The sequence below is a fragment of the Tyto alba genome, unplaced genomic scaffold (genome assembly GCF_018691265.1).
Source record: "Tyto alba isolate M040663 unplaced genomic scaffold, T.alba_DEE_v4.0 Super-Scaffold_40, whole genome shotgun sequence".
NCBI lineage: Eukaryota > Metazoa > Chordata > Aves > Strigiformes > Tytonidae > Tyto > Tyto alba.
In genome coordinates this window covers 23,914,243-23,935,477 of record NW_024881316.1, presented here as the reverse complement: position 1 = coordinate 23,935,477, position 21,235 = coordinate 23,914,243, and the positions used below count along the sequence as shown (strand labels likewise).

Sequence of the window (21,235 nt, the reverse complement as noted above, 5' to 3'; positions counted from 1 at the left end):
CTTACAAGCCTCTTGTTATATTTTTTCTCCCCTGTCCAGCTGAGGAGGGGAGTGATACAGCGGCTCTGGTGGTCACCTGGTTTCCAGTCAGGGTCAACCCACCACACCAACTTAACAAATTAGGCCACGTCTAACGCTAATGTGGCTGAATGGAAGAAACAGACTGCATGTATGTTTGTGTGGGTGGGGTATCCATGCAACCTGCTGAGCTGTCCCAGGGCCACAGCTGCATCTGGCTGGCTAATGGTATGGAGTCATACAGTTTCAACAGTACCATCCAAGGCCTGTCTTGAGCTTAGGCAGCCTATTTGGCTATCACAGGGAGGGCACAGCAGAGTCCAGTCCCTCTCTCCCACATCAGTGCCCTAACTACTAGGGTATCCCACCAGAGAAGATCACACTGAATTGCACAGAAGAGGAGCAAAAAGGAGGCACGCACATGTTATACATCAGATACACACTGGAGGAACAACAGAAACAACAGAAGCAGTAAATTGCACAAGACATCCCTCACAGCCCCCATAATCCAGCTCACTTTCCATCAGATGAAAGCCAACTACCCTCTACTTGAATAGGGGAGCCCACGTATCCCATGACTGAGGATAGCTTTCATTTTGCATAGCCCAAGCACACACTTTTATCACAAAGTCGCTGCACAGAAATGCGCTTTGCTCTTCTTCCATGCTCTAAATACATGGGAGCACCATACTTGCCCATGCAGTCTGGTGCTACACCAGCAACAGAGGCAGATGAGCAGGTATGACTCGGTGTCATACATTTCCTACCGGTTACCTGGAAGCAATTTCCTGATCAGCATGTAGACTTTCTGCTCTTCAGAAGAACCTCCATTGATTATAAATGAAGCATATAGTGCAATCTAGCTTGCCCTGTTAGACTTTGTAAATCTTTTGTAGTTGTTGATATATTGGAAGTCTTCCTCTATATTATCTTATGGTGATTATAAAAGACTTCTTAGTGATTTTAATGTCTTAAATCCACCACTTCATTTCTCTTCAAAGCAAAACTATGGGATTTAAGTAATGAGTTTACATTCCTGTTTAAATTATTATATTGTGAAGCATTTAAATTCATTTTAAACCAAAATACATTTCTTTAGTAGATATAGGTCAGACTTAACCAAAGGTACCAGATCAGAGAGCTGTTAAAGTATTAAATACTTAGTTTTTGCAAGGTCAGTAATGCCTTCTCCTTCCTATTTTTTAGATTAATTAAAAAAAAATCAAAATTATGAACTAGCATTTTTGCTAAAAATTAAAAGAGACATAACAAGGCTAGGGACAATAACAGAAGTCTTGTTATTATCTCAACCCATTTCTTATGATGATGTACTAACTAACAATATATCAAAACCTGTTCATGTGGTTTTTATGTTTTTTAATTAACATTCACTTTCAGTCTTTCTTACATCTGAAGATAACATAGATTGTAAAAGATTAATACATCTCACAGTTATTTGGGGCAGAAAAAGAGAAAAAAATAAAGTCAAGCAAGGAATTATGTGTGTTCTTCACTTAAGCCAGCCAAGTGGGAAGAAAGTCTCTTGGGAATGATTTCCCAGTGTTTTGCACTCTACTCACAGTGTTTTATAAGGTTTTGGTGAATATATAAAAAATTTAAATAAAAGACCTTGAGAATTTTTCATCTGGGAGTCTTATTTCCATGTCCTAGTTATCAAAACTTTCTTTATCAGATTTCAGTACCATATAACACATACTGCCTCTCATTACATTTAATACCACAAAAATTTCTGAATATATAAAGCTGTATCTCCTTATCTTACAATTCAGAATGTAATTCATCTGGAAAGCAGTGTTCCATCCACTGAGATCCATTTACTGCTCTTGGCCTACAGAAGAAATACTGATGGTTTGAAGACAGCTGGCTCTCTCTCGGCACTCAAAACTTTCAGCTATTTCTACAGATATCTTGGCTCCTCTGCTTCAAGCAAAGTCTGGTGGTCTTAAAGAGCCAAGCAAGGAAACAAGGAGAACAAAGCCTAGCTATCACATATAAAGAGGAGGAAAAATGAGCTGCCCTTAGGAGTTGCCCAAACACCAGTAGAGGAATAATGTCTCTGGAAACAAGAAAAACAAAAATGCAGCAGCATGTTCTCCAGCTAAGCAAGAAGAACATAGATATAGATAACATGGACAGCGTAACAAGATGCAAGGAAGCAAAAGACCAATAATACTAGACAAAAGCGAGAGGGAGGTAGACAGTGAAAAAATGAACTTTAAAAGTGTAATTAACAAGTATATGAAAGAACATACACTGTGCTGCAAAAATGAGAGTTAAAAACACCCAGAATCTTTCCTTGTGTAAGTAGCTATCCATATCCAAACATAACACCCTATCAATAGGAAAGAGGTCAATAATGAGACAATTTTATAACATATATACAAATTGATATAGAAGAGCCATGTAGTTAAGAATCTTTTCTTATAAGGCGTCTTTGATTTTAAAGGCTCATTTATTTATTTTGCTAAATCCAAACTTAAAGATGAACACCAGAAAATAAAAAATCAGTTTTACAAAAATGGACATATCAACCAATTCAAATCAACATCGATAAAACATCCAATGACTAAAAAAAAAAAAAATCCCAAAACAAATAAACCAGTACATAAGGATATGTCAGCAGTTTAATCACTTACAGGCTCTCCTCGATGTCCTTCTAGGCCTGGAGATCCAGGCTGTCCGACTTCTCCCTGTAAAATTAAACAGAATGTTAAATACAATACTCAAAAAAAAAAATCTTCTGCATAATAAAAATAATTATTTTAAATAGGAAATTATTATTTTTAAAATATGTAAAATTTAAAACCAATACACATGGTCAAGGCTTCATGAAACAAACATCTCTTAAAAAGTTTCAAACACAGTAGGAAGTGTTGTTAATCTGGTATTCCCTCATGCTGCATCCAACAGACAGCTGTCAAATAGTTTGCAAAAAGAGATGACAGACAATTGTCTTTTGAATCAGAACAGCAAGTACTGGTTGAAGAAGCACATAGAACAGTAATAAATTGCTACTGTCTAATTGTTAGTACAACTAATAGTCTGAAAAGTATTTCAAAGCATTTCAGAATACAGCAGTACCAGATATGATCAAATCTTTGTCCTTATTCAAAATAAGTACGATACCAAAAATATTCTGAAAATTTAAAGAATAATTCCAGAAATAAAAGCACATAAACTAAATGCAAAGATCAATAAATATATATATATATATATATAATAATCTGGTAATAATTAACTTAAAATTACAAAACCTGTACTTGAAGTAACAATGGGTAGCATATGGGTTTCAAGCCATGCTTTTTTTCCACATTCTTTCCCAGAATGAATATTGTAAGAAAACAGGAAAGCTCCAGCAGAAATTTCCTTCAAAGACAGCCTGTTACTGCTCTGAATTTGATTACAGACCCAGAATGAAACAACATTTTATAGCAAGCAGATGTTGAAGTCAAGCTGACAAAATGTTTGAATTAAAAATATGGCTTCTGTTAACTATTATAAAATTAATACAAACTAATGAGTATGTCATATTTTTGTATTACAATAACTAAATTAAGAAAATAGTAAAGAAAACGTCTTTCATCTTAAATGTACACAAGTTCACATAACTAACATACTGAATTATCTGTCTCTTGTTTACAAGCATAAAACCACATCAAAATACTCTCCAAATTCATGTTTTATCAACATAATACATCACTCTGAAGGGTCCTCAGTGACAGCTAAAATTTTATGTTAAACAATTGACTACTACTTGTCCATGTTATCAAATACCAGAGAGGAAAAAATCTAATAACTAATTATTTTTTTTACTTTGTATAGGACCAGAGAAGGAATTTCTCCACCAACTTAGCAGAGATATGTGTGTGTGTGTGTGTGTGTATATATATATATATATATATATATAAAAATAAGGCTGGATTCATTTGAAATAAATTCATGCAGTTAACTAAGCTCCTATCACAGCCAACAGAAGTCTAGTCAAGACAACTGATGGAGGCTTGATTCAGCTGACCAGCCACCAGGAGCTCAATTTCATTGCCCACACATAGACATTTAGTCATATTTGACATACCCTAGGGTGTCCTGTCTGGGTTCCTATTCCCATTCCATAAAGGCACTGTCTTTCCATATGACTTACGTCATTTGTCAGCTCCCTTAGCATGTTTTGGACACTAATGCATCACAAATGCACCAGACACTTATGTAGGCAACTAAACTGGTACCTACAAATCTGCCTTCTTTGAGCTGAATTGCTCTCCAGACTCCACTGGCATTACTGGTTAGACCTCCATTGACTTTAATGGCAACACAGGTAGCTACTATGTCCATGGACACAAGCTTAGCTGAGTGTTTTAAGAACATCTGTTAAACTTTCTTTGCCTGGCATATTTACAAGTGTCAGAGATACATGCTTTTGTAGATATATATTAATAAGAACAATTTGTAGGCAAGTATCAATGGGAGTTGAAATGAAATGAATGTAGGGGCATTTAAAACTAAACCAACTGACAAATAAAAAGTCCTTCAATATCATAGAAATAATCTGCTATTGTTGCTGAAATCAACTTCAGAAAAATGAGCAATAATTTTTTTTTTCTATAATTAAGAATTATAACTTCTTTTACTAATGTATTGTAAAGGTGTAAACTTAACGGTAGTTAAAAAAAAAAAAAACAAAACAAACAAACAGAAAAAACAGTAAACCAATTTGACATAAACCAAAGTTATTCCATTACCTTTTAGCTACGTCTCATTAGTATTTTCAAAGAGAACAAATAAAATAGTAAATACTGAATTTACCTACCATAAAAGTTAAATTTTATACATACTTTTTAAAGGCTGTTATTTTAGAGGTGTTCTATTAAATTTTGAATTGCAGGATGCTTAGTTATACGCTGAAGTTGGGTAATTTTTAGAATAACAGTGCTGTAGTGTTGTATGCAAGTGATAACTCCTCCCCCTTTAACTTCAAATTAAGATGTCTACATGTGTTTTTCTACCCAAAGTTGTCTAGAAATCCATTAGGGATCTAAGATCCCATTACAGTGAACTTGTTTCAGTTACCTAATTGCAAATGCCTGGTGCTATCTGGGCTGCTCAAGGGCAGCCAAGGCTTCCACATCTGGCTGGCAGGTACCACCTACAGGAGACCAGAGTCCTTCTGAAATGGCACTTACAGGTTACCTGAGGTACCCAAAACCAGCAAACAGGACTGCAAACTTATAAGTGATCTCACAAAAGGTATAGCAGTTAACAGCAGCTGAATGACTTTAGAAGCTCCATTTAGTACATATATGAAGAGCTTGACTCAGTTGTTGTCGTGGTTTGAGCCTGGTCGGCAGCCAACCACCACGCAGCCACTCTCTCTCCCTTCTCTTCTGGCAATAAGAAGGGACAGATAGCCAGGCTTGGGGTTCACGATAGGACTGGGATGGGGAAAAAATCCCCCTTTATGGGCATGAGCAAAAGGCAGACTCGTTAGGGGAAGAAAGAAAAGAACATACATTTATTACAGACACTAACAACACGTAACAGAGTAGGACAGTGAGAAGCATTGCCACATCTTGAGAACACCTTCCCCCCACCCCTCCCTTCTTCCCGGGCTCAGTTCTGCTCCCAACATCTCTACCTCCTCCCCACAGCGGTGCAGGGGCTGGGAATGGGGGGTGCAGTCAGTGCTGCCACTTCTTCCATCTTTGGTGGGGGGAGCTTCTGGAACTTGTTCCCCCTGCTCCATCGTGGTCCCCCTCTCACAGGAGACAGTCCTCCACAAACTTTCTCTGACATGAATTCCTCCCATGGGCCACAGCACTCCCCACACTGCTCCATCATGGGTCACCAACTTCCTCCGACTGGAATCTCTCCCACGGCTGCAGCCCTTCCCGAGCTGCTCCGGCGTGGGACACCCCCGCATGCTGCAATCCTCCCAGTGCTGAATTACAGTAGCGGGGCTACCTTTTCCCATGAGACACCGGCCTTCTTCAGGCACAGCACCTTGATCATCCAGGTGAAAAAACACAGGCCATAAATCAATGTCTGCTCCACCGTAGATCTTCATGGGTGGCAGGGGGGGGCCGCCCTGCCATCTCACCACAGGATACAGGGGGGTCTCTGCTCCGGCACACCTCCCCCCTCCTTTCTTCCTCCGTTCCTCCACTGACCTTGGTGTTCACGCAGCTGCAGCAACTCCTCCTCACAAGTCCCACTGCTCGTCACCCCGTCCCTTCTTAAATACGTTACCACAGAGGCGCAGCTGATTGGCTCAGTTTCCAAACAGAAGTGGAGCTGACGTGGAGCTGGGGGAGCTTCGAGAAGCTTCTCACAGGGGGCCGCCCCTATAGCCCCCTCCCCTGCCACCAAAAAAACTCCACCACTCACTCAACCCAGGACAGTTGTCAACACATAAACATGTAGAGCCATTTCCTGCCACAAATATATCTGAAAAATTTTTCACAATGAAGACAGTCAAGGATGGAAGAAGATGCTCTGTTTTGCAGTCTCCATCCTTGGAGGTTATCAAGACCCAGATGAGCAACCTGGTATGGATTCAGTGCTGTCCCATTTGTGAGCAGGAGACTGGTTCAGGAGATGCCTCAAAGTCCTCTCCAGTCTGACCAAGCCTGGGATCCTGCTGGATCCACTTCGTTAGCAGCTGCTGACTGGAAGGGTTTATGACTCTCACGGGTCTTGTGTCATACCTCCCTTCTTCAGCAGATGTCACAGATGTGCCATGGTATCCCCAACTGCTCTAGACAAGCATGGTCACTAAATGGAAGAAAGACCCATATCTCCAACTACAGTAACAGGAATTTAGACAAATGCACTTAAAAGTACACTTGCGTTTTTGGACACTGAAACAACACTAATCTTGAGCAGGCCTTCATCACTTCATTATTATTATTACTAAGAGAAATACTACAGCAATGAAGCTGCTGTTAAGAAGCAGCTTTAGATCAATTCAACTGAACTTTTATGTCGCATATTGACAAAAATTTTTGCCTGTGACCTTAAAACTGATACTGCTAAAGTCCATCTTTTCACAAATTAGAACAGTGCAAACAACTGGATAAATAAATAAACAAAACATCCAGTGAACGCACAGACTGCATTATACATTATAGAAATACATTAGAGATATATCGGATCCTCTAGTCTTTTTTACAGTAGGCACTTCATCCACTTGAAAAAATGTTCTAAATTAAATATAAAGGGCACTGCACAGTGAAGAGACTACAAACATAGATACGAATTCAATACTGAAGGTGTTTTCCCATAAATTTCATCCAGCTCCCTTCAAAAGCAATAGTAATGATTACTTCCTTCTTAACTGTACACAACAGGTATGTTCTGCAGCATATGCTTGTATATAAATTTCATTAACATATTCACAGAGTTAGAGAAACACATACAGGCTAAGGGAGACAAAGTATAAAAAATCTCTGATGATCACTTACACTTAAAAGCTTTGCTGCTGCTCACAAACCAACTGAAATCAATGAAGTCTGCCCATTGACTGCAATAAACTTTGACATTTCCTAGTAACACACATTTTTTAAATTTCCAGTAATTCTCCACAGAATGAACTGTGTATATTTAGACCAACAGAAATGGTATTGAAAAATCTGGCAATATATGAATATACATTTGTACATACCTTGAAACCAGGATTTCCCGGTAATCCATCTTTCCCACTTCTGCCAGGGTCTCCCTGTAGCAACGGTTAACAGCCATCAGTAGGTGAATTAACATGCACAAGTTAAAGGCAAATTGTCTTCACAGAACTTACGGATCGCCCAGGTATTCCTGGAAACCCCGTATCACCTTTCTCTCCTTTTGAACCCTGAGAAATATAGCAAACAAAAAGTAAATAGTGTTCAATGTTTATGCTGCAAATTCAGTATATTTAACCTATAATTCATCTACGTTATTTCTTATTTTGAAAATGTATGGAAGATTTATTTCTTTCTTAACACAGGTAGTGGTCTATTAAAACTACTTCCTGGTACAGAAACGTAAATATGCTCTAAAATATAGATATGTGAACACAGACTGTCTTTTAAATTGCTTAAAACTCTAGACGAATAAATACATGAAGAAAATATAAGGACAGGTGAAAATGTAACTGTTAAGATTGGATGACCAACATATGTTCTCTGAAATATAAATATTTACATACAAGCACACCCTACTTTGTATAAATTACAGGTTAAAACAATATCTCTCTTCCAGGCAGTTGTCAGTCTCACTCCATTTGTGTGCTTCTCTCTTCATTCCCCTTACTCTTCAACCTCTTTCCCATTCACTTATATGGTTCATGTATATTTCTACATATTAAAAAGCACAGACTTCTTTGCAATATAACTATTACATGTACCCTACCTTAAAGACATATTTGCAAAAAATACATTTATAAGCAGTTTGTGTTACATTAAAATGAATTATGTCACTCCATTAATAGAAGGATGAAGAGAGTTCTCAAAATATCCAAATAAGAAGAGCATGAGTTTAACATTACTAGACATAAACGTATCCAAGAACTTCAGTGGAAATGTTTCTGAGGTAGGACTGCAGAATTAAATTCTCTGTGAATATGCCTATTATAAAATCTCCCTGTTCCTATCTGGACCCGCAAGCTTTTCCATCTTGTTTTCTCCCTCTGTGCTGTTGAGGAGGGGAAATGAGAGAGTGGCTGGGAGGGCATCAGGCAGCCAGCCAAGGTCATCCCACCACAGATACCAATAACATTTTACTTTATTTTATGATAATAAATTTACTTGCCTTTTTTCCATATATTCCTGGCACTCCTTGATCTCCTTTAGGTCCCCTTTCTCCCTACACAAAACGTGTGAGAATAAGTTAATTTATTATATAATAAATGAAATAGAACTTGATATATACAAATATATATACAAAGCATACATGTATAGCAGAGATAAAATGAAGCAGACAAAGAGTTCCAATATAAAAATATACGCTCAAAACAGTAAATGCAAATCCTGAATTTTCCAAGCTCTTCTAGAGAAGAAACCCAGAATGTCCAACACTTCTTGTGAGGCAATCCATGGCTTGCAAGCTTAATGCTTCTATTTTCAATGCAAGGCACTTTGCGTTTCTGGTTGTTTCGTAGGTAGGTACCTAAGTGAAAATTCAGCTCTTTGAAAATTGCTGCACTCTTCTGAAGACTGTATTTGAAATGTTTAAAACACAAATTTTTGAAAACTAAGAAGTAAATCCAGTTGGATGAATTTTCAGGAGAGCAAAAGATATGGTTGATGATGTTTTGGGGAACATATATGTAAAATAAACTAATTGAGTTAGACCAGAACTATCCTTCAAAATGCTGTCACTCAAACTGAATGACTTCAAGAAAATGATATATTTTTTTTCTTTCTTTGACACATTATTTGTGATGAAGTAGTTTTTAAGTAGTAGTAAAATCAAAGTTCAAAGTAAATAATATAGAGTCCCATAGAACAGAAAAAGAATTTTAAAAACAGGCAGTTTCCATTGCTTGATATGTATTTATTAAAGTCCCATGGCATGTATCTTCCTTCAGTTTCATCATCATAGCTATTCATTTTATGTAGTTCATCAAATGCACTGACACGATATTGTATATAAACTTATTTTTCCTTTAAATTAAACTACAGAGCAAACTGAAACACTTGAGTATTGTAACAAGAAATACTTAATTTCAACCTTTGGTGCTGGCATCCCATGTAATCCAGGAAAACCAGGTAGTCCTTGGTCACCCTAAAAGAGCAAACATATTTTAAATCCTTATATCTAAAAGAGTAGTAATATACTACAATAACATTTATATTCTCAGTGATCAACAAATAGTGGAAAAACATTATATATCACCATATCAACTACATAACATTGGTATGCTGACTGATGAGAGTTTGTTGATTTTTAAACAAGATTAAATACATAAAAAAGAAATTAAACAATCACTAAATGTTTTCGAATATATGTTACTGCAATCTCTTAATAAGACTTACGGAGGTTCAAAAGTAGAGATTTAGCTTTAACAAGAGGAAAAAAAGCTTCCAAATAGAGCTTTGAAAATCTCTGTGGGAGCTGTGATAATTCCACCATCCGCTCCTAATTCCCCAAAAATAAGGAAATTCCCAAAATCTGTGATGCCTTTGCTCATACCTCTTACTGAAAATATCAAAGACCTACTGACTTTATCAAATTTCTCACCTGCTTGCTCTGGATGAGTGAAGCATTATAAAATAAGGTATTAAGTAAAAAAATAAAGTTAAACCAAAATACACTGATAAAACAACTTTGGCACTTTGACAAATGATTTCTCATTTCAGAGGAAGAAAGAATCCATTTTGATAAAAGCAGTTGGCAATTGAAAACAGAAGCTAAAACATCAGGTTTTTTTATTGTGCTCACAGGTGTCAGATACAAGGAATTCCAAAGCTTTTGCTATTGGTGCTGAAGATATTTATCTGACAATTTGTTTGCGAGCTTCCTTGATCAATTACAAAAAAAGGCTAAATTATAACTTGGCACTAACTGACCTGAAACAATAAAAACAAGCTTAGTTGCTTGTTTCAGTAGGCAGGATCTACTTCACTTAGGACAAAAAGCTAATCATCAAATCACTTTTGAACAATCACAATGTTTTCTCTCTGTTAATATCTAACTCAAAAATTATTTGATCTAACTCAAATCTTTTCTCGAGCAATATACTCCAATCTGCTTAACATATTTCAATCATAAAGGAGGAATAGTAAATTATGCTCAGGAAGTTATTTTATATAATATTTCAAGTTGTAAGACAAAGGGTAGAAGAAAACATGACTCAGTGGCACATAGCAGAACCATTTATGTCTAAGCAGATTTGGAGAGGTCTGTCACATATTCACAGAAGACAGGAACATGACCACAGGAATGATAGCTTGTGGGTTAATGCTATCAAAATATCTCTCAACAAATAAGTACTGAGAACAGGCAATGTAATGGAGTTAGAATAATTAGCAAAGCTTATAAAATAAACACTTAATGCATCCATTGCTTCTTAATGAAAAAGAATGGAGCCTTGATTTCTGCTCAGAAGTGGTAATTCAATTATTGGATAAACTAAAACACTTCACAATGGAGACAGTATTAAATTAGTTGCTACAGAAACTTTACAACTAATGGGATGAAATTAATAGATGAAAATTTGGGCTGAATCATCAGGAAAAAAATTCTAATGGCAAGATCTATTTTACAATGGAAGAAGTTTTCTAACACAGTGGTGGAAGCCCTGTTTCTTGGCACATTTTCAACAAGGCTGGACTGAGCGTTAGGAAATATTCTTTCAGTTATAACCCTGCACTGCCAGGAGAATAGAGTTTTTCATCAGCAGCATCTTACTTTCTGCACATGGCCCAATACTGACTGATCAATTAGATTAGATTAGATTAACATCTCAAATCAATCAGATTAAGATGCCTAAAGCACAGAACACATAAGCAAATTTTTCAGCTCTAACCATGAATTTGAGAATTCTGCTGAACAGTGATGAATTTAAGGACCTGCTTTTAACACTGGGAACTTTAGAAGAAGGAAGTTCTGCAGTAAAATCTGTTTGGAAAACAAGTTTTTGTTTTACCAAAAAGGCTTTGAAGTTTTAATAAACAAAAACAAAATACATTTTTATCACAATGAACTTAGAACTTTTCTAAACATAGGGCAATAGTGTGAGAGAAGGGTGGACACAGATATTTACATATCAAGGAGACTAGCCAATAGCCAGTTTATGCACTGTGTACACAGAAGATCCAGATTCAAGTTTATCCTGATTACCAGAAGGGAGTTATATATAAGCTTCCACATCTGTCTGCAGCTCCAAGCTACTGGCTATATCTCAGCTAGAATTTTTCCTCAAAAAGCTTTGGTTTCAATTAGTCAGTGTTTTCTGATAAAAAGTACCATCCAAAAATTCCTACCTAGCTCATCTGGATGCTCACTTAAAGAGAAAAAGGATGAAAAGAAACCATCCTGACAGATGCCTGTATCCGACTTCCAGGTACCCGTATCTAGATAAGCTTTATAAATATAAGTTGTTCAGTGCAATAAAGGTGTTACTGGCAGAGATAAGCCTATATGAACTTTATTAAATAAAGCAGACCAGATTCAGAATTGAAGCAACATTCTAAACTTAGGATTCTCATTCCTTATTATGTTCTTACTAAAAAATTCTCACAGAAGCCTCATGTGAAAATACTGATACTATTAACTCTACAACCAAAAATTATAAATGGTAAGAGTAAAATCTTTTTATCTATTACTCCTTTTTTCATTTTTTTTTTTTTTTTACCTTAGCTCCATCTTTCCCTGGTTCTCCCTTGATACCTTGGAAGCCACGTGGTCCCTAAGAAAGAAAAAAAAATAAAATGAAAACTAGCCCGAATACTAATACAATCTGATACGGAATGAGACACAGATATGTAACACAACATGACCCAGGGACTGATGTGTCATCTGGCCGATCACAACATTTTGGCAACTGGATACAAAAGCAGAAGCCAGCATGAAATGTATCCAGCATGTATGAATATGGCACACTATCATAACCCATGGTTGGGGAACACCAAAACAATTCTTGGCTCTAATCAAGGACCACCCCAGGAAAAAAGGATGTCACACAGCCTGTACCAGTCCAGAGATATCCCCTTCCCTTTCAAATGTCTGCCATACAGTCTTCATACATGTCATGTTGCAGGCTCACTCTTGGCCTCAACATGCTCTCAGATACTTAATTCAACAAATTAGCAAGTCCTTGACTATCCGGCCACACTGGATCATACCACAAGTAAAATACAGCACTGGTTTCCAGTAACGGTCCCAGTAAGGGCTACTAAATTAATACAATGAAGAACAAAAAAGAATTATTCTCCATATGTCTGGACTTTATTGGAAAGCTTCTTTTGGACATGTGAGTAATCAATCACCATGAAAAGGCTTCAGACTACTGTTACTAATTCATAGAAAAATGGAAGGAACTACTGTTTGGCTTCTGGACCAGGATGAAAAGGTCTAAGCCCCAGCGGAGCCCTGCTCCTATAGGCCTTACCTAGCAATGATTAGATTTGCAGCCTAATTATCAGCCTATCTACAAACCTCAAGGCTATGAGAGTTCCAAAGCAATTCACCCACGGATGGCCACTGACTTCATGTCATCCCTTGAGCCCTTTTCATTTCCCACACCTCAACTCTCAATGACAAACAACAATGGTTATTGGTAGAGAGTTGGCAGGATTTGTCCCAGATCTTCAAATTCTAGGAATGAAACAGAAACTTACTTGAACCCCTGGAGTTCCTGGAATACCTGGAGTTCCTGCTGATCCCTGATATCCCTAAGGAAAAGAAACCAAGACTTGTGACATTTCATAAGTTATATTTGATATGTAAGGAAAAAACAATCCTCCTGGTTACTAGAGAACTGTTGTCACAACCCTGTCATTTTAGGTCACAAATTTTAGTAATTGCTATCACAATCATACATTCGAGATTTAGATTTCATCTTTCAGAAGGTTTTTCTCTGCATATGAAGTCTGCAGCCTCCACACTTTACACTAAAATCCATTATCTGAGAACTGTAACATGTGAATGTAACAAACATGTTGTTTTATTCGCCATTGGGAAAAACTGAAAAAAAATATAAAAGGAACAAATTAACCCACATACGTAGACACTGTTTCTTCTCTCTCTCAAGAAAAATAGCTGAAAAATCCCAGGACATTTAAAGGCTTATTTCCAGGTACAGAAATAAGCTTTAACAAACAAGGCATGTTCTAATACATTATGCAGCTAGTTTTATAATATCTCTAAATAATAAAAATTCCATTCTCAATACTAAGCACTTAGCTATGAACTTGAAGGTATGTAACAAGCTATGAAAGTAAAAAAAATAATTTGAATGACTGGGACTATGAAAAGAAATACTGAATAATTCATGAGTTGAAAAGAGACTTTCAGGAATGCTTTACTAGAGATCAATATTGGCAGAACAAGAGAACCTTTTCAGAACCCAAAATATATGCCTGAAGGTGTTCTGGCAGATTGGATTAAATGAGTACAGCAAAGATAGCCAGTTTTTATGCAAAATTAACTACTGCTTTAGAAGAATCCTTTAACAGAGGCAAGTAACTGAAGAATAGGAATTTTACCTAGCTCCATTAAAAACATGGCATTCCAATGGACAAAATTAACTACAAAGAGGTTTGGGTTTTTTTTTTTTGAGAAAACATACAAAATGAGAAATTGTCCTATAAATCTCTGAAGGTATTTGGTTCAGAGCTTTCAACAAGCAGACCAAACTAAATTTGATAAATCCCATAAAATGGACTAACCAAATCCAAATAGTCAGAATTTGATCTTGATTGAACTGTAAGAACTAATAATCCTATTTCTAAATGAGATTCAGTCTTAAAAACTTAGCACAAAATTTAATGGGGGGACTTCCACACTGGTAAAGAGGAGGTAATAGAAATATTTCAGTACAAGGAAGGCAATGTGTATGTCTGATCTGTCCTTTAAATCAGTCAGAGCTTCCTGGGAATAATAAACAGAGCTAAAATTATTTGCTGGGTCAGATACAAGAGAGTACTTGCTGTGCCCTCTTCCCAAAAGACATTTGAGCAGATGCCTGACAAGCCAGCTGGTAATGTTTAATATAGAAATAAATAGAATTCTAGGTCTCTGTCATACATGGATCCTTTATCAAGCATTTCACTTTTAGTGCTCAAGGCAATTCTAGCAAAATCAGCTTTAACTATAAATTGTGTAGCATTCCTAAATTGCTTATAGGCCTCCCAGGTAGCTTAAACAATTTACCAAGCCAAAAAATGCCTTTAAAAATTTATCCCTTTATTTCTTCTCCAAAAAAAGCAAGAGGTTTGTATGACTTCCTGTAGGATATAATTTTATATAAATAAAACTTTATTTTACATTCTAGATCTCTGAAATGCAATTTCCCTTCCTCCTCCTTCTGAGTAGGGGAAGAAGTAGAGGAAGACAATTTCCTAGCTGAACTGAATTTCAAAATTCACAAGATGAATGGAGGATGGCAGAAGAGATTTCAGCTTACAAAACTGCATATTTAGCTCATAGCTAGATCTCGTAATGTGATTTCAAAGCAAATCAAACACCTTGTCAGTGTTTGTTTAATGGAAAGCCGGAACAGAGAAGATTCTAAATGAAATTCACAGAAAGTCACAAAAATAATAATCATTCTATGGTACATTAACACAGCAATTGTTTGGACAAGTTAAAAACACCTATAAATTACAAAAACCTGCCTTCATAAAAACTGAGCATGTCTTTGTACCACAACTGCTTTTGCAGTACAGATCATCAATCTATATGCGAATGCCTACCATTTTTTTGCACTAAAGTCAACTCAAGCTCTCCTTCGCTAACCTCAAAGCCCTCAGTAGGAGTACGTATGTGACATACATACATATGCTCCAAGAACAGCTGTATCATAGCTGACATTCCATGTAAAAGGGACAGAAGTGAAAATTCCCTTTTCAGTTCACACAGGCGAGTTCAGGACTGAAGGTTCATTTTCAAATAAGGTGAAAGCACTAAACTTGCCACCAAAAAGAATTACTTTTATTTGGAGTTGGTCTTCTCTCATGAACTTTTCAGAAGACACACAAATAGTGTGTAAAGTATTACAGCTCACCCTGAATTTGGTCCTCAGTTTTGAATCCAGTTGCCTGAACATAGGCAGCTCCTGTCTTTTGAGATTCCCTAAACACCCACCCAGTGTTAGAAGATAGTGGCACAAAATATTTGGGAGACATTCATCCTTTTGAAGCAGTGGGGTGAGAAAGAGAAGATAGCTTACAGCATAAGGATCCCATACCTCTTGGGGTATGTAAGTTAAATATCTGTTGACTAATATGGGAATGTAGACACTCAGTGTCTCTGTATGCATGCTAATACTAAATGTAGGTGTTTTAAATTGAATCTCACCTACAATGTTTCAGCAATGTTGTCACTCAGTGCTACTCCACAGCACTTTGTTTATATTCTCATTCACTATTTTACATCAGTGTAACTGAAGTCAGAATCATATAAAATCCCCCTCTCAGTTTGTTCTGGGGGGGAACAGTACTGACAAATTTATAGTGCCTGGAAATCTGTAAAGGCAAAGTGATAAACAGCAAGACACTGAGATGCTTAGTTTTGTACCAAATGGCTGGGTATTTAAAAAAAAATCACAGATAAAATGTAACTTTGGAATTCAAAGAAAATGGCAATAATTTACAAATAATTCTAGGGGAAAAAGTTGAACAGATTTCTTAGACCAAAGAATTTACATAAAGGACACAGACAAACTAGCAATGCTGTCATCATCAGTGAATTAAGAGCCTTGCTGGAAAATTAAAGTTCATTTACCTGTATGGGAAAAAAATTGAGCAAGAAGGACATATGAGAAGCATTAGTTCCAGAGAACTTTTAGGTGCAATAGCGGAGTAAACCCCAGAAATATATCTTCAATGTACTTGCATGCCTTAAGGACAAAAGTTCAGACAGCATTCATAGGTGTATTACATCAGACAAATATAAAATTAAAAAAAAATAGAGGACATACTGATAAGGCAATGACAACTGCCACTGCACACTTCCTTACTGAAAAGCTTTTGGTGCCACTGAACAACACAAATGACAAAGGCATGACAACAGGACTACTTGCGAAAGACAAGGGAGAAGTAAACAAGCTCAATTTGGCTAGGAAATAACCAAGGATCAACAGTAATGGCCTAAAGATATTTCAGGACTGTAAACACTAAGTAAACAGAACTATTTAGGGTGATGTAGCTAAGCATAATGGAATTCAACTGCAAAAGAAAACATTAACTTGGTGTTAGGAAAACAACCTGATAGTGAAGTCTGTGGACCTCTCATGGAAGTCTCTTGCGGAAGGTCTTTAGCACATTTAAAGCACAATTTTCTAAAGAATTAGAAGAGAAGTTTTCAAACCCTTTTCTTAATATACATTACATCTTAAAGGATGGAAATTCTTATAGCTATTCAGACATGTATACATGCCTACACTCAAATTTGCATCATGCTGTGACCTTCTCCCTCACTGGCACTATCCGTAACTATAATCCTGGGGGCAACAGAAATGTTAGAAAGTACTTGATGTATTTGAATTAAGTGGTTTAGCCTTTCTCTAAGAAGTTGTTTATTATCTAATGTTTTTGCCTCAGATCCTTCCTCCTCCTCCTTTCTTCCCATCCTACCCCCTAACAACCTTCTTTAATATCTCAATATGCCTGGACTCATCTGCCTACACGTTTCTCTTTGTCCTGCCCCTCTGGACATGTTGATCATTCAGGTGGTCCTCTCCAGCAGGTCTGTTTGCAGGCTCTGCCTGACTCCTTTCTCCAGGGCTTTCTTAAGTAGTGGTAACTCAGGAGCTCAGAACAAGTGTCATCTCCTCCCTCTGTTAAACACCTCGGCCCTGTAGAAGGACTCCTAGTGGTATCTCCTTCCGCAGGCTACCAAAACTGTCTCTGAAGTGAAGCCCCTTTGTCTACACATACCAAAACATGAAAGAAAGAGCAGATCCAGCATCAGGTAACTAAATGCAGCTTTTACCCTCCACCGTGAATTTGGGGGTGACTCGACTAAATATCTGTAATCACATCAACATTATTATGGGAAAAGTAGATTTTGATTACACTTCCTTCCATTGACTACTCCACCATCTGCCAAGGCTTTCATACCTCAGAGTCACTAATGGTATATTTTACCTGAGCATGATGTTCTGGGCTCAAATACCACAGAGGAAAAAATAAAATCCATCAAGATTATTACATAAAAGGTCATAAATCCAACTCTGAAAGTTCCCAAGCTTCAGTTATGTGGGAGATGGGATGGTGTATGAAGGGAGTATCCTGCTTGCTGCTTAGATGTTCATTGTTATCATCTGCCCTTGGCCACTGCTGAAGATTGTCATATGGTCTTTTGTCTGAAATGTATAGCTGTATGCAACACAAGTGAGCACCACGCATCGCCCTGATTTCAAAGCAGTCAGTCTCAGTGAAGCCATTATATGACTGTATTCGTCAGAATGGAGCAAACATCTTTCCTCTAAGAATAACAAGGTCGCAGTGTTACTGAGGAATATGTATTTTTCTGGAACTGAGAGCAGCATTTTACAGCTTAATTATCAACTATGTCTGTGAAAGTTTCCTGAGAAAAGTAGCTGCAAAGTTTGTATCGACTTCAATCCCCAGGCAAACCACACAATAGCATGGGTAATCCTATGAATACATGAAACTATTACCCATTTTTATTCCAAAAGTACTGTTGTTATAGCTGGCCATTGCCATTATACTAAGTTCATCATAAATGATCTGGCCTTCAGTTGGTCACCAAATATTACTAAACTCAGGACAGCTGTAATAATGTTCTACCGTTTTTTAAAATGAAATATTGGAATAATCAGAAATTACTTATTATGTGAGGCTCTGATACCTTATGAACTCTGTATCTGGGTATATCAGTAAAGTCAGTCTCACCATATTATTTTTAAACTGCTTACTACTTGTGGACACTGTAAAGACAAGGCAAATGGTTCTAAACTTTCATGAATGAAACTAGATAGAATACTGGAAGATTGTCCAGATTTGCCAGCCACGTGGTTCAAAGTTCAAAATTGACAAATGAGTGCATTTTTTCCTTTCTTTCAGCAGACTGATAACCTATCACCTCTATCAAACACAAGTGATCAAAGCTCAGACTCTGTTTTTCCCCTTAACTCAAGTTTTTTTCCAGTACATATAAAGTATCCTTTAGAATAAAAAATGGCTTTGTGACCACACAGCCAGGTTGCTGAACATTCTCAGGGCCAGCAACCACTCCAACTGATTCTTTCTGATGAATAATGCCCATTAAAATGAATTCCAGTTGAGATTCAAATACTATTTTTACCTTTGTGCTTATATACCAGTGCTATTTCTCCTGATAAGACAATTTAATAATTTCAGGTCCTGTATGACTTTTTTGATTGAAAAATACCGTATTTTCATTACTTATTCCGATTCTCACTTTTGTGCTTTTCTCCAGTTACTTCAATCGATCTTTTCTGTTTGTATCAGAGTATGAAAAATAAACAGAGGTGGCAATTAAAGGGAAAAAACAAATAACATATAAATAAAACTATTAAAAAAAAAAAAAAAAGAATGACTGAAAATGAGTTATGTTTAGGTTTACTTCCCCAAATATTACAGCAAACAATTTTACTGGGTAACACCAAGTGAACAGCAATTTTCTGGTAATACTGAAGATATTCATGGGAATCATTTTGAATTTTTCTGGACTAAAACTAACTTAGGCATTACAACAATCTAGATAGCCCACAAACAATAATCTGTCTTTGGTTTTTTTTACTTTAAAAATCAGTTACATACAGTAATTTATATGCACGCCTAAAACCCCTCTCAGAGGAATAAACATTTTGTTGACCAGTTATACTGTTCCCAGAAAATGAATATCAGATAGGCAAACTGGAATAACTTTAGAGAAGAACATAAAAATGTTCTTGGGAACAGAAAGACTGACTTTCCAGGAAAAGATTTTCATGCAAAAGCCATTTATTTAAACAACCCTGACTACGCAACTACCTGTAAGCCTATTGCACTGTCTCAATTAAGAGCTTGCTTTTCAGAGTTCCCCAGGGGATACAGCTAAAAAGATTCATATGAACAAAGTTATCTCAAACAAGGAAAATCATTGACAGCATAGAAAACATTCAAGTCATATTAGCAAAAAAATAAGGAAAACAGAAAGAAAAAGAAAGAGAAAGGAATCTGTTTCCTTGCACACTGTATCTAAAGGGTCTCCCATCCTTCATAGCTGAAAGTCAGCCTGGAAAGAACACAAGAATCTACTGTAAGGAACAACAATGTACTGGCCAGAGCTGCAGATGATCTAATAGGTTTGCAATTATGTCCTTACAAAGAACAAGTGCAAAGAGGTACAGCTGATATTTAAAAAAAATTAGTCAGTTAATAAAGTTATAGGATTTAACTGTAAGCACTTTGTATAACATATAAACTTCAATTCAGCAAAATGATAAAATCTCTCCTTTAGCAGGGCTTTTCAATTCTCTTTTAATTGTCTGAGATACTTTTGTTAATCTTTGTTATGTTCAGAGAATGCCCACCTCTGCACATTATGACTCACTTACAGGGAAAAAAAATCACTGCCAGTTTACAGAGTTACAGAAAGACTACAGTATCAATTTATTTCTCCTTTATGATTCACACTGTTACAAATGTCAGTGCTTATGGGAAGATATATGTCAATGAAGTGAAAACCTGGTAATAAAAGTATGAGAAAGTCGTAACAAATTGGTTCTATAACAATACCATTGCAGCTGACCGGACACTTCAGAAATAAAGTCTTAATCTATATTTTGAAAGAGGGAATGGAAACTGACAGTTCTCTACCAATATCTAGTCCATTCTGGCTTCACTAAAGCTTACACAATATCACTTTATTTTTCAAAATACCAGAGTGAGCTGGATGAAAGACAGCTCTGCTATGCTTATCCATACTGCAAGTCTACTTCTAGCAATCAGCACGGCCAAACTCTGATGGAAACTTTCTCCCATGCAGCTCTGGGTTGAGACAGTTTATACAGCTGTCTTTGTATAGGAGAACAGAACTGCTCTTCAGAAGCTTAAGCACCATCAGTAATCAACTGAAAAGTGATTCTGATTAGGTCACACTTCCCCAGCATAGATTCCACCCATTCCTATTTTAAAACCTCTATTTTCATGATTGTCTAAGAACTAGTAAAATGTAGTATTTTATAGCAATGGCAATTTCAATTCAGATTGGTTTCTCTATTTCTAGTTCCAAAAAACTTTGACGATAAGAGCTATCAAAAGCTGTTTAAGACAAAAGCAAAAGTACAAAAATGTTTTCATATCACAGGAAAAATTAGGATCTTTGCTTGTGGTACTGCTGAAAAATACATGTACTCATTGTTCTTCTGGGCCATCAGGGCTATCATGGCCAGGTTTCGATATACCAAGTCCCAAATCTTAGACGAGGAATTTTCAATTTTTAGAAACATTTGCATTTCTTGTTTTCAGTGCCTATCTTTTTTGCTATCAAACTAACTCTGCTTCCAAAAGGAATCACAACAGTTAAA

At 36.7% G+C, this 21,235-nt stretch overlaps 1 protein-coding gene across 2 annotated transcripts in view; it reads right to left on the bottom strand.

The window, feature by feature from the left end:
* Positions 1-21,235, bottom strand: part of COL21A1 (collagen type XXI alpha 1 chain) — a 111,138-nt gene that overhangs the window by 39,495 nt on the left and 50,408 nt on the right. For both annotated transcript variants that reach the window (XM_033009980.2, XM_042803610.1), the window contains exons 11-17: positions 13,353-13,406; positions 12,368-12,421; positions 9,742-9,795; positions 8,821-8,874; positions 7,829-7,882; positions 7,697-7,750; positions 2,676-2,729 (exon numbers count right to left, since the gene is read on the bottom strand). In XM_033009980.2, coding sequence (XP_032865871.2) covers positions 2,676-2,729; positions 7,697-7,750; positions 7,829-7,882; positions 8,821-8,874; positions 9,742-9,795; positions 12,368-12,421; positions 13,353-13,406 — 378 coding nt within the window. The remainder of the gene's footprint in view (positions 1-2,675; positions 2,730-7,696; positions 7,751-7,828; positions 7,883-8,820; positions 8,875-9,741; positions 9,796-12,367; positions 12,422-13,352; positions 13,407-21,235) is intronic.